The sequence below is a fragment of the Rhinolophus hipposideros genome (genome assembly GCF_964194185.1).
Source record: "Rhinolophus hipposideros genome assembly, chromosome: 1".
NCBI classification, from domain to species: domain Eukaryota; kingdom Metazoa; phylum Chordata; class Mammalia; order Chiroptera; family Rhinolophidae; genus Rhinolophus; species Rhinolophus hipposideros.
This window is the reverse complement of record NC_138047.1, coordinates 56695059-56721954: the sequence shown is the minus strand read 5'-3', so window position 1 is coordinate 56721954 and position 26896 is coordinate 56695059. Positions and strand designations below refer to the sequence as shown.

Genomic DNA, 26896 nt, shown 5'->3' with positions numbered 1-26896 from the left:
GGCAATTGACCTTTCCGCTTTGAAAACGCCTCAGCATAAAAGCAAAGGAAGAAATTATAAGAGGAAAATCAATAGACTCTGATGAGTTTAAAATTTTAAGTCTGTCAAAAATACATCATAAACAAAATAAAAAGGCAAATGACAAATTGATTGAAAAATTGCAAATTATATTAATTAGAACTAACCTATAGTATATAAAAGCACTCACAAGAATTAAGAAAAAAAATCTCAATGGATAAAATGGCAATAAGGTTATAGAATATTCAATTTCCTTAATCGCAAAGAAATATTAATTAAAATAAAAATTGGATAATATTTAATAAAAGGTATAAAAGAGTTTAAAATTCATAGTAGATAAGTGTTAGTGAAGCTTCAGCGCGCAGTGAGATTCTCCTACACAGTCTTCCTCACTAAGGCACCTGGAATAACTCAGCAAGGCAGGGACTGTACTATTCATGACATTTCCACTGGGTTTATCATCAGACACAGACAGTTTAAAATTGATTTACTAATGACCACAGATATCACAGCTTCAATGCTCAAAATCTTTAGATGCTTTGATCTACTAATTTCTCTTTTAAGAAGTTGTCTGAAGAAAATAATCAATGATACACAAAAAAGTTTAAATACCAGGATTTCCATCTCATTGTTCTTTATGGCAAAATTGGAAATATTTTAGTGAAAACTTGAAGCTACCTAAATGCCTAATAATAGGAAATCATGTTCTCCAAAAGTATGCTAGGGAATTATTTATACCATAATGCTATATAAAAAAAGCAAGATATAAATTGTATACATGGTATAATTACAATTATGTAAAATCATATACCTCTATCTATCCATTTATCTATCTATCTCTCCATGTCCACTGCCACACCCACCCCAGAAAACTGAAAGAACAATAACATCGGTTTTTAGATTTTTGGAATGACTAGTGGATATTTTTTCTCTGCTTTTGTATACTTTTCTATTTTCAAAAATTTCACCAATAAACATATTTTTATTTTTGTCATCAGAGAGCAAATTACTGTTTAAAATATCTAATGAATTATTTATATACTATATTAAGTAAAGTAAAATTTGAAGACTACATATAAAACAACTTGAAGTGAACTTCTTTATTCTATTAAAAATTAGAAGATTGTTTCTAGGCATTTCATTTCATTAAAATGAAGAGATTGGGTTTTTTACTACTAAGAAAACACTGTCATTTCTTAAACATTTGTACTCACACCACCTGTCAGAGAGAGGCCACAAAAATCAATTATAATAATAATCTGTCAATCATCAAAATTTTTTCATCTGTAAAATGAGAGGATTGTATTAGTTAATCTCTTCAGTACCTTCAAACTCTGTGATGATGTGAATCTATTATTTAACTCAAGAGAAATACAATTTAGCAGGGGAATCCCTCTTCAAAATAAACTGAAGAATTATGGGAATAACAAAGAACATTCTGCAGGAAGACTGCATAGCTTGATGTCTAAGCTGCAGAAGAAGCATCAGATGGTAACCCAAAGTGCACAGAGGGAAGGATTTATTCCCACCTTTCACTAGGGAAAAGTCACATAAATCCCCTCCATTTTCACCTCCTACTCCAATTCCTAAAACATGACAACTCTCTCACCAAAGGGAGACTAGAGACCAAGGAGTTCAGCACATACTGATATATACTGGGGGTGCCAAAAAATGTATACACATTTTAAGAGATGTTATCTATGAATTACTTTTCGAAGTTGAACTAATTATGGTAGCAATGTGTAGTATGACGTTTGCTCGAAAGATGGCATCAATCAAATGAATGCTAGCATCACCACGTACCAGGCAGGACAGTCAAAGAAAATGGCAGAAGCATCGTTGTCATTCAAGGAGCACAAGTCCATTTTGAAGTCATATTTGAAATGCGAAAACGTTGTGAAGTACAACGACAATGGAGGCGTGAGTATGCACCAGAACCTCCAACATGCCTAACAATTGCATGCATTCTTGGTAAGTCTGAGATGCACGGTGCTGTGTGTCATGTGCACAAGGGAAGGTCCGGGAGGCCTCGCTCAGCAACAAGTCCTGCGGCTTCTGCTGTGGTGTTAGAACACTTTACACGCTCGCCACAGAAGTCTAATCAGAAGGGTCTGGACACTGATGGTAACCACTTTGAGCACCTCTTGTAACTGCAGATGTCAAACACGACTTGTATTCATCTTTTGTTATCGGTATATATTGAGTATTACAATTTTAATAGTTTTTTCCTTTCTTAAAATGTGTATACATTTTTGGCACCCTCTGTATATAAATTCAGTGTTCTATATACACATTTACAAAAGCCTTATTTTTTATAAACACTGTACCAGCAAAAAGCTTTGTAAAATCAAGGAATAATAGCTATAAAACGAAATGGTCCCACAAGACCTGGTTTTAGCTGTGTCATCTTAACCTCATTAATACTTTTTGAAAACATGAGCTTTTGACAATGAGCAAAAAGCGCATTCTGCAGACATCTTAAATATATTCTTCTGCATAGCCAACTAACAAGTCAGCTTGGCTGTTGACATAAGTCCAAAGGAAAGATAAGGTCATAAAGTATTTGCCTGGCTTTACTGACAGAACAAAATAATTTTTCTTCATGTAATTTGTTCCGGTATGAAGTTAGAGAATACTAAATATCTGGCAATGTTCAGTGCATATTACAATTACATCCTCTATGTTGAGAAGAAAAAGGCTGCAGAATTCAATATTCATTTCTTCCTTCACACACATAAATTAGTTCTTCTTTTAGCCTCAATCCCATGCAGGCATGAGGGCGTTATCACCTGCCACTTCCTTTTTTAGCTAATCTTCAAGCATTATCTTTTCAGACATGACATTATCTGTTACTAGGATTAAATTAGTGCAGAGGAAAAGAATGGAATTAATGGTCCTTTCCCCTCCCTTTCACAAGCTAATTTGTGGGGAAAAGAACAGGGGAAAAGCATTTCAACACTCTTTAGGAAAATATATTTCAGGCTTGTCTCCCTGACTGGTTGGCAAGGCTGGGCAGAGATCCAAATGCTAATTTGAAGGGATAGCTTTTGGGAGGTCATGGATGAAACAGTCCTGCAAATGCTGGCTGTAATAAGCCTACGTGAAACTGTCAAACAACCTGGAGTCCGCCAAAAGGCTCAAGTGTTTTCCTCACTCCAGGGACGATCTAGGGACTTGCCTTGACTTGCTGGAATGCTCATTGTATAAGATGCTGCCTACTCTGCAGGCAAAGGAGGTCCTCTAGCCAGGCAAGGCTGTTTCCTGAAAGCAAGGCTTCCTCATGCTGCCCTGAGCTCCACCCATCCTTCACTTTCCTTTGTTTCAACCCTATTCTCTGGGGACATTTCCAATAATTCCCCTCCTGCCCCACTCACTCTATTCTAGAGCCTCTTCCAAATCTCTCCCTTAGGGGAAAGCTTTCACTTCAGATCACCATTCCAGAGTTCTTAAAACACCAGGCTATTTTACAGGTAGTGGAAGAAAGTCTCCATAACCTGCCCTAAGGGATGCCAGCCAGAGGCTACAGACAGGATTACTGCTGTTCAGCAAGAGGGGAAACTGCTCTGGAAACTGTTTCCCAAGCAAGCTGAAGGGCCCCCCTTGCCCCCCCCCACAAAAGGCTCAAAATTTCAGAGGGAAATAAACGTGTGATGCAAGTGACAAAGTGAGACTCAGAGCAAACCCAGATCAGCATTTAACCTACTCAAGAAAATGAATAATATTAAGAAGGATTTAGCAAGAATCTAGGGGAAGTGAAGAAAGGAAGAGAGGAAAGAAAGACAGGAAGACAAGAACGTGATCATTTTAACCTTACTAAGACTAAAATTGGAAGATTTTTCTCTTGACTTAAATTCATTCTTCTATCTCTGTTTGAAGAAATAGACCACCAGAAATTTTTTCCTTCAAACTACAGTTCCTTAAATTCAGCCTTTTCCTCAGTTATATCAAGTACCAGAAATATAATTTTAACATTTTCTGAGGGAGTACATTTTCAAAGTCACATATGGGAAAATAACGCATGGAAACGATGTCAGACAATTAAGTTCGTGAATTTGTTGAAACAATGTTGCTAACCTTTTTTGATATCAGAGGGATTATTCATTACGAATTTGTACCAACTAGACAAACAGTTAACCAAGTTTACTATTTGGAAGTACTGAAAAGGCTGCCTGAAAAAGTTAGACAACCTGAACTTTTCGCCAACATCATGACAACACACCAGCTCACACAGCACTGTCTGTGAGGGAGTTTTTAGCCAGTAAACAAATAACTGTATTGGAACACCCTCCCTACTCACCTGATCTGGCCCCCAGTGACTTCTTTCTTTACCCAAAGATAAAGGAAATATTGAAAGGAAGACATTTTGATCACATTCAGGACATCAAGGGTAACACGATGACAGCTCTGATGGCCATTCCAGGAAAAGTGTTCCAAAATTGCTTTGAAGTGTAGACTAGGCACTTGGTGTCAGTGCCTACCTTCCCAAGAGGAGTACTTGGAAGTAACTGTATGACTGTAGTGATATTCAGCAATGAGGTGTGTAGCACTTTTTCTAGGATTAATTCATGAACTTAATTGTCAGACCTCATATGTTCTTACTCAGTTTAGAGCTTTCCACATGATATGTTACAGCAGAAGGGGTGCCCTGCAAGGGAGGCAGGCAGAAGGAAGACTTTTTGAACTCTCCCAGAAAAAGTAGGGCAAGCAGATTTCTAACTAACCCATCAACAGATCTGTGGTCCTAGAACTGCCCAGCCACAAGGGCACTTGGTCAATGACAAACATGCCCTTGGGACAAGGGCATGGATAAGTTGGAGAAGAGATTTACTCATCATTTGAGTTCTCTAGTCTTCAATATTTATTAAACACCTACTCCAGTAAAAGTTCAGTGCTCAGTGCCAGGTTAGGTGAGAGGCAAAGAAGATCACTCTAAAGATATAGAAAATATTATCAAGGTTCTCAGGCCTCTTAAATCAAGATAAAAAGATTGCACATGTGTACAAATGTAACATAAGAGGGTAATGATAAGTGTCATTAAGAGTGGTCCATGCAAAACAGTATGGAGGTATCTCAGGAATCTGAAAATGGAACTACCCTATGATCCAGTAATTCCACTCCTAGGCATCTACCCGGAGAAATCCAAAACTCCAATTCAAAAATCTGTATGCACTCCTATGTTTATTGCAGCACTTTACACAATAGCCAAGATATGGAAACAACCGAAATGCCCATCGGTAGATGACTGGATTAAGAAGCTGTGGTACATTTATACAATGGAGTATTACGCAGCCATAAAGAAGAAAGAAACCTTATCATTTGCAACAACATGGATGGATCTAGAGAACATTATGTTAAGTGAAATAAGTCAGAAAGAGAAAGACAAGTACCATATGATCTCACTTATATATGGAATCTAAAGAAAAGACTATGTGAATGAACTAATCAGAAACAGTTTTGGGGACACACAAAAAAAACCGAGAGTTGTTAGATGGGTGTGGGGGGGTGTTGGGGATAAGGGGAAAGGTGAAGGGATTTGGAAGCAGCTGGTAACCACAAGATGGCCTCAGGGTTTTTTTGAAAATTAATTTGGGGAAGGTATTCAATAATGTTGTAAAGATTTTGTTGGGTATCCGATGGACATGTGTCCCATTTGGGAGACCACCTCAGGGATACTGTGGATACCTGATCATGGCATTGTACACCAGAAGCTAAACATTAATGAATGCCAACTATAATTTTGTATATATAATGTGATGGTTCAGTGTGAGGTCGGAGGGATAGTGGATGGGGGGAGGGGGGTTCACAGTGTGAGGGATATAAATGATGAACGTCTAAGTATTACCTTGTCTTGTACACCTGAAACTAATAAATAAAAAATAAAAAATAAATAAAAAATAAATAAAATTGAAAAAAAAAAAAAGAGTGGTCCATGCAAAGATTTATTGAAATATAATTCTCCATGTCCCTGGTACCACCTCTTATTTGATATTTCTGATTTTGCCCAGATCCTGACCTTATTTTGATCCTATGTACTCTTTTATTTGAATGATTCCATTTGATGTTTTTGACCTTGAACCGCACACCTATTCCAATTATTATGAGCTGGCATTATTCCCATTACCAATCTGCCCTGCACGACTTTCTATTTCACAGGTATCCTTTTCTGTGGAATGTAAAACATACATCACCCTCCATAACAGACTGAATTGAGCAGCACAGGTGGTACGTAGCATGAAGACATTCCCAACACAGGTCAGGCTTGGATGTGTTTCAGCAACACACGGTGCAGAAGTGAAAGAGGGCCTCTTCAGGTAATTAGGAGACAGTGGCTCAAGTGAGATGATCCTGTCCCACGGGAAAGTGTACTGTACTCAATGAGTTTTAGGTGCGCACGCTGAATAGCGTGAAAGTGGATATATCAAATCCTGCTAAGCTATGCCCTGTCCTGAATGGGTAGAGACACTAACTTGGGGAAAGTTTTCTATCAGGTGGAAGATGAGGATGAAAGCAAAGAAGCTCTTTCCATCACATTCAACCTCACCCACTGCCTCCTGGTAACATTTAGGTATGAGTGAAGATGAACAGTATCCATTCCATTTTCATAATTTCTATTTTAATGGTACTTTTTAATCAGTATTTAACGTCTCTAAATTACTCCTAAAGGATCTGGAATGAGAAAGTATAATAAAGGAACTTTAGGATCGATTTCCAGTACTGTGGTTTTAAAGGGGGGATAGGTGAGAATTTTGCCCCTTGGAGGAAATTTGGCCATGCCTGCAGCGTTTCTAGTTGTCAGGACTGGTGGGGGTAGGGGGGAACAACACTAGCATCTAATGGGTAGAGGCCAGGGACACTGCTAACTTTCTTACAATGCATAGGGGCAGTCCTTCAAAAAAGCCTAAAATGTCAAGATCCTTGAAGTTTAGAAACTCTACCCTAATGGATAGAGGCCTGAGTTAGAAGTAAGAAGACCAGAATTCTAGGCCAAGTTATACCACTTATTGGAATATTGGGCAAGTACCTTAAGCTCTTTGCCATTCAACTTTTTCATTGTTAACACGGGACTAATAACATCTGCTCTACTCACCCACTCAGGGCTGTTTGTAACTATCAACTGAAAAAAATGTATATGGGATACAAAGACCAGGTGGCACGTTTATTATTTAACATGACAACTTGTTCGACATTCTCAGACTATCTTTTATACAGACACAAATTCAATCTACACATATTTACATAGGGCCTCTGGAATAAATAGGACAGTTTTCATCTTATGCAGGAAACACAAATGCCCATGGAAAGTCAAATGAGCTTCCTGTCCTCCACAGCCAGACAAAGAAAAAGAAAAAACCAACTCTCTTGTCAACACAAGGTTAGCATTCAGCTTTCCCTTCCCTTGTCAGTGATGTACAGACTCAGAATCAACTACGGGTCAGAAAACACTTACCGCATAGATTTTCTTTTCATGATGGCAAGATCCAGGAGTCGTTGACACACACCCAGGGCAGCACTGGTTGGCAGCTATCTGAAGTACTTCTCCCTGGGCATTCAGAAATGGGCCAGTGTAAAACAGCAGCAGCAAATACAGTCACAATGGCACATCACACCCCGCGCCATCTCCGAGTCACTAAATCTCATGCGTTTCCACAGGTAACAATAACAGATAGGATAAACCAAGTGAACTGACAAAAAAGATTCTCTGTCAAGATGAGCTTCTCTCAAAGAGAAAATGAATCCCCTTGTGAAAGTAATTTCCTTGAAAATTGTCTATATCTTTTCACGTGTAATGAAGTGAAGAAGTTTATTAACTAGAAATGTTTCGTCTGAGTGTCACATAAGAAAAGCAGTCAGGTTCAGAGAACAACTATATCTCCCTAAAAGAGAAGACTTGGATGAAGGTGGGAGGTGGCCGCAGAGCAGGCAGGTCTTCCAGTTTTCAACAGAAGCCCAATGCAGCCAGCAGGGAGGAGCTGAAGTTTTGATGCTCACTGTTGCCTGGGACACAGAGTGACAAGGCACACAGGGCCAGAGACTGAATGACAAAGCTGGGAGAGGAAACAGCATTATTGAGGCATCATATGTACTGTGGGGAGCTGGGTAGAATTCATGGACTCCAGTAAAGATCTACATTATTTTTCAAGGCTTCTATAATTGTCATTGTGTTTCCTATCAAGATGGGATACTAGCAAGGAAATGGGCTACCCCAGGAGTTACTGGCAAGTTGTAAACTAACCATTCATTTGCCATTATGAAGAATCCATTTATCTAAGAGTTATTAAAACGATGGAGCAAAGAGCTTACATTAATCTTTGAGGTCATTGATTTTTTTTTTATTAGATCCTCTGACTCATTTTGCTCCTCTACTATGTACAAAAGGTTCCAAAAAAAATGTATACACATTTTAAGAAAGGAAAAAACTATTAAAATTGTAATACTCAATATATACCGATAACAAAAGATGAACAAGTCACGTTTGACTTCTGCAATTACAAGAGGTGCTCAAAGTGGTCACCATCAGCGTTCAGATACTTCTGATTATGGCAAACTACTACTTGAGCAACGTTGACCAAAGTGTGCACTTGTATACATTTTTTATTTGGATATATCTTAGCATTTCATCAAGCCTAGATTGTGGCAGAACAGGCAATCGGTGATTTTGATCAAAAATGGTAGGAGATCCTGTAATTAGCCAGGAAATCATAACTTGTTCCCAGAGTAAGAGCCCAAAAAGAATTCAGCCAATAAAAAGAAAAAAAGTGTGTGTTTGGGTATGTGTGTATGTGTGCATTAATCTTTCCTTATTATTTGGGGCTGCTTCTTTTTTAAAAAATGCAACTATAAAAGAATTCTAATTTTATATAACTACATCCACAAGAGTGGGCGAGAAATGGGACTAACATTTTACAACTGTTAATCTATTAAACAGATAAATGTACCAGTAACAGTAATCACTAACTTCTTCATATTTGCTTGATAAAAGATAAACATATAATATGAGATATTATAAAGTTGTACATACCATGCAATGTTAATGACTTTTCAGAAAAGTGCCCTCCGAACCCCAAGAGAAAACCACATTTGTCTAATTTCCACTAAGACAGTGGAATGTAGAAACTACACTAGCCTAATTTGCACTAAAAATTTATTACAGATAGAAAATGAGATAATCTGAGTATTGTTTACATTCTAACATGGAAACAGAGAGCAATGGAGAAAGGCAGGTGGAATGGAAGATTTGAAGGGATATTTTATGTCTCCAAGTTAGTTTTCTTTGTTTTACATAAAAACTGATTTTCAGATTTGGCCCTGAAAACTCAATTCATAAATATAAAATTCTGCATTAATCAGCAGCAGTGAAGGGGTCCCCATCTTGAATCTATCTATTGAACTTCTGGTTGAACATGAAAGAGGTGATTGGGGCTAAAGGAAGAGAAAAAAAAATGCATGTGGATGCTTAGAGAAGGAGAGACAAGGATTTCTTGCTACCAAACCACACAATCTTGCATAGCTTTGTGAGATGTGGGCTGCACAAAACACATAAGCCTACAGCCCCTCCAGACTTTGCATTAGGAAGTGGCAGCATGCGCAAGAGACGTCAAGGAGGATCATGAGGGGAGCTGGGCAAGATTACTGCCTGGGATCTAGAAGAACAAACTAACAATCATTATGATCGTTTGATAATTATAGCTAACACTTATTGAGTGGTTATAATAGCCGTGTATGTGTGTATATATGTACATATATGTATGCATATGTATATATGTGTGTGTATAGATATGTGTGTATATATGTATATACACACATCTATCTATATATATATAATTAAAGTCTCACAACTTGATTAGATAAATACCATTATTATCTGCATTAAGGTTTACAGCCAGAATCCCACCCCATGTAATAATATAGTGTTCCTTTGCATGGTATTATCCTCTATACATGTATATTCTCCAGACATCCTTAAGACTGGATTGATTCTCATAGTACTGGATTAAATAGTCAAGGTTTGAAATGCTTCTGTTCTTTTTTTCTCAGTCTTTCTCTGTCTCTGTCTCTTTTCTTTGTCCCTGTTTAGCTAGCCATCCAGCTAGCTATTCTATATGGATATAGGATACGAATATAGAATCTATTATATATTGTTATAAATGATAGATAGATAGATACAAATATCTATTAGAATTGCCATTGACACTAGGTTATTACCAGTCAATCCATGAGCAAAATGTAAATTGTGAAAGGGCTTTTAAAACATTTTAAAAACATGATAGGAACTCAAGATATTATTCATGATAATAATAATAATTTAGTTTAGGGTGCAATGGTGATTCATTAACTTGGGCCATGAACTAATATAAGTATACATCAGCAGATTTGAATAACAACACATGTTGCTGAGAAACACAAAGGAAAACTTAAAAGCAACATGGTAGAGTAGAAATTACATTGGGTCAAGGGCCAGGTTCTCAGGTTGTTGGCATGGCTGTGCCACTTACTAGCTGTGTCTTTGAGCACATGACTAAACCACTAAAAGTTTGTTTCTGTGTCTATAGAATAAGGAAGTCTGACTAAATGAATCCTAAAGGCCTCTTGCAGTTCTATCATTCTATGATCTATTTCATTACTTAAAATAAAGAACCCAAATGCTTTGTGACATACTCATATGATCCTGGAGCTAAAAGTTTCTTATGGTTGGGTCATCTAGCCCAACCCTCTTCTTACCTCCTTGGAGTTCATCTCTCCAATTATGTCATTCTTCCTTATTATTATCACTCACCAATTTGCTGATCACTCATTCATACTCACTTACTAAAGACCTGACACCTGGGTCTCAGTTTCTTTTAAACCCTATGTCTAGACATGATTCTTGACAATTTCAATGTCCATGGAAGTGACCAGCCTAACATTCTATCCTTGTACATTCTTGACCACCTCAATTCAAACAATCTTCGCCTCTACTTCCCTTGAGTGCCACCCAGTCATAGTCAACCTTGAGACCTGTCCACACTCCAAATTATTCTTTACCAGGAACTTTCAACTCTGAATCTGAGCCTCCTAGCCCTTAGCTCCCTCTTACCTTCACTCCCACTTATCTCACATTCTTCAGAGAGATCCTTGAGTACTTCTTTTCCTTGTAGTCACTCAAGGAAGCTGGCTTCATTTTCCTATTCATGTTAGTTAGTCTCAATGCCTCACAATTTTTGCATCTCTGTTATTTTTCTCCATTAATATGGCAGAATTCCAATCCTGGATCTGTTCCACAATTTGCCTTGTTCTTATACCTGGCTGGTAAGCATTGCTGAGAAAATCATTGCACTGTGCAGCTTGGTATCCCCAAAGTTAGATGGTCTCTTGCTCCAAGAGGAGGGGAGGGGAGGGGAAGAGAGGGGAGGGGAGGGGAGGGGAGGGGGAGGGGAAGGGAGGGGAAGGGAAGGGAGGAGAAAGGACGGGAAGGGAAGGGAAGGGAAGGGAAGGGAAGGGAAGGGAAGGAAAGGAAAGGAAAGGAAAGGAAAGGAAAGGAAAGGAAAGGAAAGGAAAGGAAAGGAAAGGAAAGGAAAGGAAAGGAAAGGAAAGGAAAAGAAAAAACACAAAACCCTCTTCTTTCCCTTATTTGGTCATTCTACAAGCATTGACTGAGCAACCTCTGTGTACTATACATGTGCTCTCTGGTGGGCTGTAATAGTGAAGAAAACAAGGTTCCTGCTCTCAAGTTGCTAAGAGTCTGGAGGAAGCAGCAGACAAATACACAGGCATTTGCAGTCTGGTCAAAGCTGTAGTAAGCACAAAGTGCCATCGGACACACAGGAGGCTCAATGGGAGGGGATGAGAGATTCAAAGAAACTTCACAGATGTACTGGTGTTTGCCTAATGTCCCATTTCTTCCCTTCCATTCTGTGTTGCTCCCTGAAAGAGTAGCCTTTACTTGGCCTTCCTTTCCCCACTCTTCCTCCACCTCTCAATCCTCTTCAATACAGCTTCCATTCCTGCCATTCCACTGACCCCAACTTCAGTGTGGGCCTCTGTGGCCTACATGTTGCCAAATACTGGACCATATTAAATTCTCCTCCTAATTATTCCCTCACCTGTAGTCAGCACTATTGCTACAAACTCCTCCTGGAAGCTCTCTACTCTTCTGGATACCAAAACACTGCTCTCTTGCCTGACCATTTCTTATTTCTTACCTCTTGACCATGTCTTCTTAAACTGCCTAGGCTTTCTCTCTTATGTTCACCTTCCCTTAAATGACTGTGTTCCCCAAATTCCATCCTTGGTCTTATACTCATTTTTTCACACTGTTTCTTTGGATGAGCTCATTAATTCTAAAGGTTTGCACTACTATCTATATGCTAATGATACCTGAATTACATCTCCAACCTTGTCTTCTCCTCTGAGTTTTAGACTCATATATCCAGCTGCCCTTTTGAAGTATCCATCTGGCTTTTCCATGGACACTTTAAACTGAATGTGCACCAAACTGAAATCATCATTGCCCTCCCAGATAGGATGCTTTTCATTACTCTCCTGTGTTCCCAATATCAGTTCATGGCTCAACTCACTGATTAGTCATCAAGTCATAAATATGGGAGGCATCTTTCCTTTTTCCTTGCCCTCCTAACTTCATCGAGTCCTGCTGATTTATCCCCTAAATATTTCTTGAGATTGCTCTTTCTCTTTATCCCTACACAACCAGGGCTCCAATTCACGTATTCATCGCTCATCTGGCTTAGTCTCACAACCTCTGAACTAGTCTTCTCATTTTTAATATCATGTATCATCTTTTAAAAAACAGAGAGATCTTTCCAAAAGAAAAGCTGGCCATTCTACCCATATGTCTGAAACCTTCATTAGTAGTCTATCATCTTAAAAACGAAACTCCAAGCTTCACAGTACAGCATACAAGACCCTCCATAACCTTGAACTTACCAACTTTCTAGCTTCATCTCTCATTCATTCAGTCAGTCAGAAAATATTTAGTACCACGCACATGCCAGATGCTACTGTAGGTGCTGAGGATATACAGTGAATAAAAGAGATGGGAAACAAGTATCAGTAAATATACAGTATGTTAAATAGTGCTTAGCGCCAAGAAGAAAAATAAAGCATGGAAGAGGAAGAGGAAATGTGTAGTAGGGGTGCAGGTTTGCGATTTTAAATAGAAAGAAATTTGGACAAAATTTGAAGTAAAAGATCAAGCCATACATATTTTTTATCCATACATACATACATACATACATGCATGCATGCATGCATGAGAGAGTGAGGGAGAGCAATCTCTGTGGGAACAGCAGAATGCAAAGGTCCTATGGCAGAAGGGTGCCTGGCATATCTGGTGAATTGAAAGCAGGAGTGGTGTCAGAAGCAGACTGAGAGAGAACAGTTGGTTAATTAGAAGAGCACAGTAACACCTTAAAGGACATCGTGAAGAATTACTCTCAGTGAAAAGAGAAGCCATTGGAAGGGTTTAAGGAGAGAAGTAACATGATCTGTCTTCAACTTTAATAGGATCACCCTGGCATCTATCTCAAGATTACAGTAAAAAAAGGCAAGTACAGAAGAAACAGTGAAACAAGTTAAGACATTACTGTGAAAATGAAGCCAAAGATGGTAACAGGTGGAACCAGAGCAAGAGCAGGGAAGCAGCACATGGAATGCACTGTTCTATGAAAAGCAGGGGTATTTGCTAATGCACTGGATGTGGGATGTGGGAGAAAGTGGGGAGTTGAGGACGACGCTAAGTGTTCTGGCCTAAGGAACTGAGAGACGGGAGTTACCATTTACTGAGATGAGAAAAATTAGGAAAGGAACAAATGAGAAAGGGACAAAAATCACATTTGGTATACAGCAAGAGTCAACCTTTTTCTATAAAGGGCCAGATAGTAAATATTTTAGCCTTTGGGGGCTACATGTGGTCTACGTCACAACTATACAATTTTTGTCACTATAAAACAGCCACAGGCAATACATAAACAAATGAGTCTGCCTGTGTTTCAATAAAACTTTATTTATGGACCCTGAAACTTCGTTTCATGTAATTTTCACACCATGAAATATTGTTCTCTTGATTTTTTCCAACCATTTCAAAATGTAAAAACCATACCTTGTTCACAGGTCAGACAAAAATAAGCAGCAGGCTAGATTCTGTCAGCTGACCCTTGATATAGAACACATTTAGTTTTCAGCAAGACAGTCTATGTCTTATAACATTTAGTTCAGGGCTTCTTCCATGATATACAATTATTTATGTGACATGGAGGAAGGTATGTTTTCATGGCCATCACATGACCAGTTCAGAATCTGACATGAATTACTCAGCTAGCTAAATAGTGATCTTTTAGGAGTGTTTACTCCATAAAATATAAAGCCCAATAATCTACAACAAAATATTATCAAATTTACCAACATTTGATGTACAACCAGCTTCTCAGAAATATACCCATGCAGAAATTGAGTAATACCTTAAAGGTGTACAAAACCTTCACTCCAATGTTAGAAACAAACAGAAATTTATTAGCACTATATGGTATAAAATCTCAAGATTAATTATTATGGTAGGAGGAAGCAAACTAGAAAAATAAACTATGCTTGTGAAATTGACAGAATGCTTTTTTAGAAAAAATAATTGGTCTTTTCCAGGGAGTTTCAAATGTTCAAATTTCAAGCTTCTGTTTTTTCATTTTATTTATTTATTTATTTATTTTATTTATTTATTTATTTTTTTTTCATTTTAATAGACTCACTTTAGAAAGAAAACAGTTGGCATCTGGAAAAAATAATTCTAACAGAATAGATGTGCAGTTAGAAAAAACTGAAAAATTTTAACCAAAGGGACAGTATAAAATATTCCTCATATACTTGGTCAAATACTAGGAGATTTCTTGAATCACAGCCTTTTTTATGTGCCTAGGGAGCCAAAGACAGCACAATAATACAATCAGAACAAATAATACTTTTAGAAAATCATCTTTAAGTAATCGATCCTGACTTTCAATCCATTCAATTGCTTGTAAATGGTGCGGTTAGTATCAGCAGCTTTGGAAACTGTCGGACTCAGGAAAAATCTCTGGGCAGCAGTTTCTTTATTAACTGCATAGTCACGGTTAAGTGACTTAAAATCTCCAGGCTTCACTTTCCTCATCTGTAAAGTGGGGGGTGAAGATATATACACCACATAATATTAAACGGGATAACATTTGTAAAACCTTTAACTGAGTACCACAGTACTAGATGCTTAATAAACAGAAATTAAAGTATTCTTAGATATGATATGTAAAAATTCTCTCCCGTGTTTCATAAAGCTTCCAATTAATTTTGGATGTCAAAACCAGATGGCTGAAAAAATTCAAAAACCCTACAATTCACTGACTCTACCAATACATTTAGGATACAGTTAGGATACTGTACCTTCTCAAAAGCACACTGAGGGTTTCTGCAAACAGCAGGTTTGCAAATAACAATATCACCATGGCAACGGCAACTCTGGCATGAGTCGGGCTCCCAAATTGTGGCGTCCTGCAAAGAAGCATAAGCTCTGAGTTAAAAATTGAGCAGTCAAAGTACGAGCACACAAAAGCATCACCATCAAGAGCCCCCCCCCAGTCTGAACAATTAAAAAGAAAAGGAAGTCACAGGCACACACAGTGCTTTCTGGGCACTGAGTAAACCTCGAGAGGCAATAAAAGCAATATAATCCATTTCACCACAGTCAACCCACATAGCCAAAGACAAGGGCATGCAGCAGAGAGCTGTCGATTTCCAGAGTAAAAGCCATCGATTGACCTGAAACGTCAGAAGGACAAGCTGCTCCCTGACTTGAACTTTCACTTTGCTGTTAACCAGAAGAAATCATCAAAGCCTGTTTAAAGGAAAAATGACACTTGGACTAGCACTAACCAGCATCCGAAAAGCAGAATTTTCCACTAGATAACTATCAGCACTTTCCAGCTCTTTGCTACTACATACTCTCATGTCCATCAGAAACAAGAAGGACTTGAGTAAATAGTTCAATATTTTTAAGGCAGATCAACCAACATATTGAGGGACTATTACGAGTACGTCCACTGTATGCTACGCATATTGGGGGTACAAATAAAGTATAAATATGGGCACCATCCATACGGACCTCACAAATTATTTTGGATTATGAACATGAGGGTAGTAAATAAACATAAATTGATGACGCTATGTCAGTTCAACAAATTGGAAAGGAAAGTAATGGTCATAAACAGAAAAGTGAAATTGTACTTAGTGCAAAAGTCTTAGAAATGTCCTTCCTATTTTCTACCTTCCATCATGCTGAATCTCTATTTCAGTTGTGCCCATTTTAAAGCACCTTTGAGACCAACTATCACACAGATCCCATAGAGACTAGTTTCTGTTCTTTGAAAGGCTGCTCTCATAACTTCAAATTGAAGCATTAAAGATACCACAGACTGTACCGAAACACATTTTCCCAGAGATTTGCTAGCTGAAATTCCCACTTTATATGGGTTGAAAACCGCCATACTGTTGGCTGAGTTTTAAACACTAAACCTCTTGTAAGAGTGTTGCCCAGGTTAATCTCCAGTGTAAAACTGTGGCACGGCTCATCTTTACCTCTGATGGGATAAAATGCAAAGGCCATAATCTGGCCCTCGCCTCTAACCTTGGCCTTGGCAAATCACACAGTCCTGAGACTTTCATCCCTCCATGCAAGTTGGTCAAGCCATTGGACAGCCCCATACTCCCTTGCCTGGTCTCAGAACATTCCCTTCTCTGGATAGGTCCACTCCTCCCCCACTCCCTTGGGGACAGTTTGCCTGCCCACACACTTCTTTCAAGCCTCAACCTCAAGGATAAATCATTTTCTAACCCTTAACCCTGCACACCTCACACCCCCACTTGGGTGTGGCTCCTCATGATTCTCTGTGACCCCGCTGTTTCCTGTGCTCATTTACATTCCTGTTAACTCGCTGGACCAGCCTGATAGATAAGAGTGGGTTACTTTGCTAATTCCTTTAGAATGGGCAAGCAGAACAAACCTAGTAGATAAATTTCATTACAAGGCACCAGTTCCCTTCTTCAAACAAGTTCCCTTCTTCAAACAGCTCCCCTCCGCCAAGCAGGCAAGGGAAGGTACAAAAGTAAGAGCTTTTGCCTCAATCAGGGGGAACCCTGGATTCAGGACCCCCTCCCGCTCGGGAGCTGCAATCTCTTCTCCTGCCTCTAATAAACTATCCTCTTTTTGAAACTTTTTGCCTCTCCCTGGTCCGTGTTTCCATTCTTAGGTCTCATGAGACACGATCCCGGCCCACACTCAGAAACTGCCTACATCAATACCAGCACTGGTACAGATTTACATGGATGGACACAACATTCCCAAGCAAAAATGAAGTCATCCTTTCTGGTTGAGAAATGTTAAATGCGTAACCTCTTAGGGAATGTGCTTCAAACCCAAAGTCATTTAAAAAATAAAACAATAAACCTGAGGTGAGATTACATTCCCAGTAGCCAATTCAAAAACATCTGAGTCAAAACAAATGAGTAATAGAACCTGACTTGGAATACCTCTGAATTTCTTTCTCTCTATTGTTATAGTGCATCCCTCTTAAATTGGCACTACAGTGCCCACTGCAGTCTACTCTGAACCCTAAGAGCAACGACAAGTACGTGAGGAAAAACAAATTTCATTCCCAAGCACAATGCAATGCGGGTTCCCTGATGACTTCATAAAAACAGTATGTTTCGTGATACAGATTAAATAAAAAAGACAGCTTCGCAAAGCCAACGGCTACCATTATTGACCATTATCTTATGCTAACTTGTGCCTGACGCTTGGAGCAGGAAGCACTGACAGAAGGGGGCATCTGTGGTGCTGGAGGAGAGCGGCCAGCTTTGCTTTCCCAACCTCTGCCATCATCCTAGAGGGCCAGCCCAGCAGAGAGGGATGAAAGTGCATATCAATGCTGTACAAAGCACGTACATGCATAACAACCGTGGAGCTAGCACTGTCCTTATTATGACTTTTTCCATTTCACAGATGAGGAAACAGGATTCAAAAAATTGAGCAATTTGCCCACGTTCACAAGGTTCTATGAGTCTAAGAACTCAGACAACGGAGCCAGGCAGCCTGGGCTTGAATCCTGATGTCACCGTTTATTAATGGCGAGTTCCTTATCAAGTTAAGGTGTCTGTGTCCCAGGTTCCTCCTTTAAAGTAGGGCTGATAAAGTACTTAACTCATCAGCTCATTGAAAAGATGAAATGAGATGATATATTTAAAGAGATTTGAACAGTACCTAGAACTTACTAAGGGTCCATTAAATAGAATTTATTTTTAATTCAAATGCTTTCTATGATGTTACCGGCATTTAACAAATATCTTCTAAACATTTCCTTTTCTCAAAGTAAAAACACTCCCATAAATACCTTGACTTTCCCATCTTCCTATTCCAGCCTACACAGGTAAAAGAGTGAAATTATTATTGAATTAGGACCTCAGCCCTGGAAAGATCCAAGACTTCGCAGTAGAAAGGAGGAATGAATCCACAGATTGCATTTTCAGGATGACGTAGGTAATTGGAAAGGCCTTTGTCTTACTGAGTTGACGTAACCATGAACCCATAGCTTCCTTTTACTCAGACATTAGAGAGCCACACCAGCTCCATATATGGCTCTAAGGTGCCTGTCATCTTTCCTCTCCCCAGATGCAACATTCTCATACCGGTTACTAAGTTCTCCTCCACACATCAATTATTTCCTCAGTGACCCCAGACTGAAAAACCGTCCATTATACTTTTTAGCCGCTCTCAGTCACTGGACTTGGCTTACTGAAGTCTAAGCATGATCTTCTAAAAGTGGAATAACTTTTCACTTTCATTCATGGAACCATTATTTTCTCTATGTTAATTCAAAGTTAAATTTATCTGGGCCCAGCAAGCCTTCCTGAATTTGTTTGCATATCTGTCTTCCCACTAGACCGACTCTTCAAGGAAAGAGATCTCATTTTATTCCTCTTTGTATATACCCATCCCTTAGCACAGTTCCTGAGTATTGGCTGAAATCATTAATGAACAATCCTGAGGACTTGCTTACCCTCAAGAAACTATCTATCTATGTGAACTGAGAAACCCCAATTAAGATGCAAGATCTTGAAAAAACAATGTTTAAGTGATGTTACTATCAAATCCCCATAAGTTGGAGGTTATTACTTCACTGGAATAAAACTATATCTGAAAAAAAATGTTCTTCATCTAGGCATTAGACTTGTCAAAAAAAAGGTTCTTATAATAATGTCCTCATAGAGTAAATAATTTATGGTTAATTTTCAATAAAATGAGCCCTTTACCAAGGCCTAGATAGATGGTCATATATTTTTCAGTTCTAAAACTTTACGAATCAATTTCTATGGTCTCATAAAATTGCTTTATGAAGGTAGGAATACTAGAGTTCCTCAACAGCTAAAACTTTGGATAAAGCCATGAAATCCAAAGAAATAACATTGTAAAGTTTTACAGATTTTTCATGTTACTATCGCAATTCTGTCACTTTGTAATCCTCTCTTCCAATCTTACACACTGAAAAAGAAATAGCCTTAAAATCATTTTTCTCTAGAATATAGAGTTAAAAGATTAGATTTTGAAAAACCTAAAAAGCAATCAGAATATGATCTGTTTAAACAGCTATTTATATTTTTAATAATATGTGAATAAAACATTCTTGCAAACAATATAGCACCTCCATCCCCAAATATTTTAAAGTAATAGCAAGATGCTTCAAGAAAAACAAAAACAAAACTTACTTCACTGCATTAAGTATTTATTGAACATTTAATTAGTGCTAAAAATAAACAATGAATATATCCCTCATCAATACTCAAATTTCTGGGGAAAATTATTTATAGTATTCTATCAGAGAAGTATATCAACTGACAACATAAATTTTCTTTCATCTGAATGGCATAACCCTACTTTAATGATTGAATAATTCATTTCATTTTAAATTCCCTTTAGTTCTTTGACCAAAAATGAGAAAGAAGGAATAAAGCACCCCCATAGCAGTGCTTTCAGGTTACAAAATAGCATGTATGTAGAAGGTCACTTTCTGCAATAAAAATATACAGAGGGTGCCAAAAAAATGTATACACATTTTTAAGAAAGGAAAAAAACTGTATTAAAATTGTAATAGTCAATATACATACCGATAACAAAAGATGAATACAAGTCATGTGTCTACATTTTTTTGGCACCCCCGGTACATGTGCATGGAAACAAAGTACGCAATTACATAAACTGAAGGGTAGTAATTCCTGACTGTGGATTCCAGGTGATTTTTTTGTGTTTTCCTTTTTCCTTATCCATATTTTCTATTTTTTCAGTAACAGAAATACGTAACTTATGTGATTGTTTCACATATTCAAATTTCCTAGAAAAGCTTGACCAGTAATAATGGGTATATATATTTCCCACTTATTCAATAAAACATATTCCTTTAATGAAGCATTTTCACAAAAATCTCAGATTCTCTAAGTCACCTCTAGGTAACTCAGTGCTGGGATATAGAGCTGAAAAGAACCTCCCAGGTAGGAGGAGGTAGACCCGGACCATTGGCTTCCCTGGGGGTTTGGTTGGAGGCAGCTTTGGGCCTCAGATTCCTGGTATCCTGAAAAACAGCACAACCCTCTACCTTCTTTGAGTTTCTTTTCCTACTTCTGATGGATCATCTGGCATCAGGAATTAGTGAATCTTCTGTTCTTCTGTTGGGGCCTTAGGAGACTCAAAGCTTCCTTGAGTCAAATGGGAGGTCCCTGCTGAAGACTACAAGTTTGGGGCTGATGAATGAGAGCTGTTAGAATCCCCTGGGAAGAGGTGGGTGCTAAGAGTCTCCCCAAGCACTTTCTGGGGAGCATAGCTTGGTATTTAGAGTAAGCCAGGCTCCAAGGTAGGAGTTAGAATGCAGCGATGGCTTCAGGACAGGATTGTCACAGCTCAATGGACCCTGGTCAAGATTCTCTTCTGCTTAAAAAGTTCCAGTGGCCATTTATTTCTCTCTCTCTGATCTCATTTCCTATGCTGTCTCCCAAACCTTTTTCACCCAGCTCTAGCTACACTGGTTTTCTTGCTGTTCCTGGAACTCCCAAATGTGCTCCCAGCTCAAGGCCTTAGAACGCGCCATTCCCTCTGTTTGCAGTGCTCTTCCCCCAAATATCAACATGGCTTATTCTTTCGTTTCATACAAGTGGGTGTTTGAACACCACCTCCCCAGACATTATTTTGCTGTCAATCTATTCCTTCACTGTTTTCTTCCTAGCACTCACCACCTGACATATTATACAGTGGCTTATTTATGGTGTCTCTCTTCCCCAGTAGAACAGAAGCCCTAGGAGAACAGGAATTTTGTTTGTTCTGTGTTCACTGTGGTGTCTCTAATGCCTAGAACAGTTCTCACATATAGTAGATGAAATTTATGTTATCTTTTAAAGTTACGTTTAACATATAAGGTAGAAGATGAAAAATGATGTGCCCTTTTTTGTGCCCACCATAGGTAGAATCTGAGCTTTGGCATTGAACTAACATAGGGGAAGTGCAGCTAATGAAAACTACCTACTAAATACATAACAGTGAGCCATTTATCCCCAAACCTTCTTGCACTCAGTAAAAATTTAAAAAATTAACTATGTCCTTCAAAGCAATGAAAGGGCCACAATATTCAACAGGGCCTCATGTCTTCCTTTCTGGAGGTTCATTTTCCTGACAAGTTTGGTTTTCAGGAAAAGATAATCCATAAAAAAGGGTTCTTTGAGCTCCAGTTTGGGCACGGAAATAATGGTTCTTGTTTGGCAAGGAACCATAAAGAAATGAATCAATAACTTTCATAAGGTTATTTTAGAGTTCAATTCTTTCCCCAAGTGTCGTTCCTCAGACAGCTTAGAGAAACAATACCTCTTGCATTTGGTCTCATTTTAAAGTTCATGTAAAGCTCCTCATCCAGCCCCAAATAAAAGGGAGCAGAGGAAATTTACTGTTAAGAAAAGATAGGAGTCTTTTTGTTTACATTAAATTATCTCCTTCCAGGAAGACTAAACACAAATTATTGGCAAATAAAAGCAAAAATGGCAAACTACTTCCTGTTTGAAAGCTATTTCAAAGGTTTGCTCCATATACCATCCCTTATGGAGTTTCTTGTTTTCCACTAAGGACCTAAGTAGTTTCTCATTTCAGCATCCTGGAGTGATAAGCTTGTACCTGACCTCCTCCTCCCGCTATCTTAAAGTGATAAACCTAAAGACATCAGCTATAAGAGTTTCATTTGGATACAGAAACAACAGCATGAGTCACAGATGAAAAGAGAGCTGCTATATATAACTGAAAATGTCTTTGTTCAGTTTGCTGACAATAGACTCTGAACAGCATGGCAAGTGAACATCATGTTCTTGTACATACGTCTTCTTACATCATGCAGTACCACAGGCAGAGGCACGAAAAGGAAAGGAACAAACTACAGCCCAGTGCCAGTACTTCTCCAGGTTCTCCACTCACTCATCTCACTGTTCCTCCCAGCATCCCGTGAACAAAACATCACTACCCTTATTTTATAAATGAGGGAAGAGCGTTGAAAAGGCTGAGTGAATTGTTCAGAGCCCATTTAGTAATGGGTATATCGGAGACTCAAACCCATCCTCTTTCTTCTATGCTATGTGGTTATCATATAATATCAACAACAATGAATGCCTTATATAGCAGTGTTACCATTGCAAATCATTCTTATTTCCACTTTCTCACCTTAATAGTCCGATGAGGTGAGGCACACAGGGGCAGAGCTGCCAAATTTACAGAGGAAGGGACTGTGAACTTAAGTGACTTACCTGCCTAACATGCTACCTGTGCCTGCAAGAGCACACTCCCAACCCTCTTAACCTAACTTCCATACACATCCTAGTCTCAGTTGGAATATCACTCCTCATTGAAGTCTTCTCTGCCTCCTTGACTAAGTTAGTATTTCCCTTCCTCAGGTTCCCAAAGCTCCCCTGCTTCCATAAAGCCAGACTTATTCCTCCAAGTTCTGTTTTGCACAGAAAAGAAAAAGGAGAAAGAGGGCACCTTCAGTGTTCCAGATTCTATGGCATATTCACATCCTTTATATTTCTTCCTAAAGTATTTTAAGATAGATATGATCATCATCCCCATTTTACAGATGAGGAAAACCAGGTTCAGAGAGGTTAGGTAATGCTCCCCAAGCTTCTAAGTCACGGTACCTATATTTGAACCAGTGTCCATTTGATTCTGAAGCTTATGTTCTTCCCACCATACCCACTTCTGTACCCACAGCCTTGGTCTATGAATACAGGTTATATATCACACTAACTCAAATAGCAAAGCCAGTATGGTAGAGTGGGTAAACTTGGGTTCAAATATTAATTTCATTACTTCCTAATGTTGGGACCTTGGACAAATCCCTTAGCTTTTCTTAGTCTCCATTTCCTGTATATAAACTAAGGATACAATAGGACCCAATAGAATCACAGTAAAGATGAAATGAACTAATGAACTTAGCACAGTGGTAGCCCATAGGAAACAGTAACTGTTAGCCATGAGTCTGATCACTTGCCACAATCTTAACCTGTCGATTATGGTATTTTCCGTTACCAAAGAGTAGTTGTAGCATTTAGAGCTTTAGAAAATCCCTCCAGCTTCTGAGATAAGGAGAAGTTAACTTTCCCACAGCTTAAATATTTACAAAATGTTCCACTATAGAGGGCTGTGGAAGCTATATTCCTAGAGTAGTATATGGGGAAGGGGGGAACTCTTCAAAATATAGAATAAAATTAAATGCCCAGTGAATGCGCTTTACATCCCAAACTCTGAAACAATAGAAATGCAGGCTTAGCTCTGTAACACATCTATTTTTTACACCCAAATTTCCATTTGTTCGAAAACAATCCTGTCATAATGAAAGCCCAGCAAAGAATACCCCAATGACAAAATAATGCTCATAAATTCCCAGAGATGTTAACCACAGAAAAAGTTCTATAATGATTAAAAAGTCTGCCTCATATTTCTATTTTAAGCAATCTAGATATTGGGAAGACTCTAATGGAACTTAAGCTAGTAATTAACTCTTTTCCTCCTAACGATTCAGCTCTCATTGCATATTCCTAAGGCAAATGAAGAAAAAAAATTAAACACCCAAAATGTTTCCAGATAAAATTAAATTATAGCTACACCATTATCTCTTATATTAAAATTATTTATTTTCTTGTCTTCCTCCCCTATTAGATCATTATCATTCATTTTATAATTAGTTGTTTACTTGTCTCTCTCTCCCTTCCAAGGAGAAAATTATTTATATATAGGTGGCTTTGTATTCTCATAGTGACTGAAATATAACAAGAACTGAGTTAATGGATGGAGGGATGGATGGATGGATAAATGGTTGGCTGGATATTCCCAATTTAAATAATTGCTAGCTATTTTGTGATGCAATTGCTAAAAGTCAAACGCACAGACAACAGCACTTTACTCTGCTGCCCTATAAAATTTGCCTTGCAGCTGCAGTATCCATTTTCAGTATACACTGTTTGAGATCCTGCCTTCTAGACTTATGTTTCAGTCAAGACCTTTGCTCTAATAGGGCCCCTCCCTTTCTGAATGAATGCTAGGCTCATCTGCCTGGTGCTATTGTGTTCCAGCAAGCTTAAGCCATGTTATACCATCTGAAGCTCTGTTTCACGTTCTCAGGCCCGAACTTTTTCCTCTAGCCAACGTCTTGGCAGTTGGCCTCATTAAACTGACCATCCAGTAAGTAGCTGGGAGTTGTACTGACACTCACATTCAACCAGGTAAAGTCACATCCCACTATGCCTATTTTCAGGCCTAATTAAGGCCCTAAGTCAAAGACTTCACTACTGGTGACCCTGCTTCACCATTTAATGTAAAGCAGGCTCCTACACAGGGGCTATGTCACCACAAGAGGCATTTGAAAAATTGTTTTGAAGACTGAATATTGGGATTTGTCCACTGACATTTAATAACAGAGATCATAAATTCTAGACATCATGTCATATGCAAGATATTCCTACTCAAAGAAAAACTGTCCCACTTATGCATGATTTTCAAATGCCCCACCAAATATTCATGTCAGTGAAATATTTGTTTATAATTGCTGATTATATATGCTGTTTTATATATAAACACAAAGAATTTGTTCAGTAGTAATAATATGCACTAAGTTATCCAGAAACTTAACTACCCTGTAATTCAAAGAAAGACTGTATATTTTGTTTGGAACTTCATGATACAGAAGACAATAGAAACACATATTGGAGATAAAAAAAAGTAACTATGAATATTTCATCAGCTAAGAAGTGTCTACAACCATAATTAATTTGAAATTCTAGAACATACAAATACAAACAAATTAATACAAACAGATTAATTTTGTTGAACTGCATACTGAATATAGCTCAAAAGAATATTAGTAAATAGGAAGAAAGGTCAATAGAAAATATCCAAACTGAAGGACAAAGAACAAAATGTATAGAAAACATAGAAAAGAGCATGGGAGACACATGAAACAGTTGCAAGGTTTAGCATATGGGCAACTGAGTTCTGAGGAAAAAAAGACAGAAAACGGGCAGAAACAAATATTTGAAGAAATCATAGTTAAAAATTTTCCAGATGACCAAAAAACATCAAGCCATAGATTTAACAAGTGCTATGAATATCAAGCAGAATAAATATAAACACCTAAGCACATTGGAGTAAGACTATTAAAAACCAACAGCAAAGACAAATATCTTTTTTTCCCTAACATCTCCCTATTCTCCCCACCTACCAGCCCCTGGCAATCTCTTTTCTACTGTTTGTATGAGTTTGATTTTTTCTCTCTCTCGCTCTCTCTCCTTTTTTTTTTTTTTTTTTGATTCCACATATAAGTGATACCATGCAGTACCTGTCTTTCTCCATCTGTCTTATTTCACTTTGTATAATGCCCTCCAGGGTCATCATGTCATAACAAGTGAGCAAGGGGTCCCAGCCTGACACCAGGCTCCTCAGCTGGGGTTCCACTACCAGAAAGAGAAGTCCACATAATTTCTGGCTATGAAAATCAGCAGAAATTATGGCTGAGGGAGATGGAGGGTGGCTGGAGTCCCAGGCGTTCCTCTTCAAGGGCCCATGCACAGACTTATTTGCTGATGGACTCACTTTCTCTGAGCTCCAGCACCAGGAAAGGCACCAGGGCCATACAGGGGAAAAAAATTGCATTGTCTGGCTTCGGAGCGAGGGCTGGAGGGGCAGCTTTCTCCCAGACAGAAAAGATGGCAGAAATCACTGTTCCTTTGTTGAGCCCTCCCTCATCCCCATCCGCCTATCCCCCCCATCCCCACTGCCTGAAGGTCTGCATTCACAGGTGGACATAACATCTAAGTCTCCATCAACCTAACTAACACTGTTCACCCCTCCATGGTGATACCCTAAGACCCAGTCCACCCAACTTGTGGACCCACCCAACTTGCTTCCGGAGGCTTTTTCATATGCATAGCCTGTCTTGTCTCATGTTATGGACTTTCCTAAAACCTGTCAAAGGTTCACAAACCCCAAATAAGCAACATCTGGCTTCAGCATGCCCTGTGCCTCTTGCTAAGCAGCCCCAGACCCAGCACTAATGGCAGCTGGCCTCATTTCACAGCTTAGCCTTTCCCAGACCACCAAGCCCAGCAAAAGTGGTAACCATCTGCAGATCAGCCTTTAGCTTATACCAAGTGGCCCTGTGCAGGCAGCAGTTGCACCTCACCTTCACCAGAGCCCCTCCCAAGAGGTCCTAGAAATAACACACCCAGTGGCCAGCTTCAAACCACACCAGAGTACCACCCAATCATATCCACAAATGACACCCCCAAAGGGCAG

At 38.7% G+C, this 26896-nt stretch overlaps 1 protein-coding gene across 1 annotated transcript in view; it reads right to left on the bottom strand.

Moving 5' to 3' along the window:
* Nucleotides 1–26896, bottom strand: part of FRAS1 (Fraser extracellular matrix complex subunit 1) — a 423267-nt gene that overhangs the window by 245844 nt on the left and 150527 nt on the right. Inside the window, exons 3-4 of the mRNA XM_081054857.1 lie at nt 15418–15525; nt 7466–7558 (exon numbers count right to left, since the gene is read on the bottom strand). Of these exons, the coding sequence (XP_080910983.1) occupies nt 7466–7558; nt 15418–15525 (201 nt within the window). The remainder of the gene's footprint in view (nt 1–7465; nt 7559–15417; nt 15526–26896) is intronic.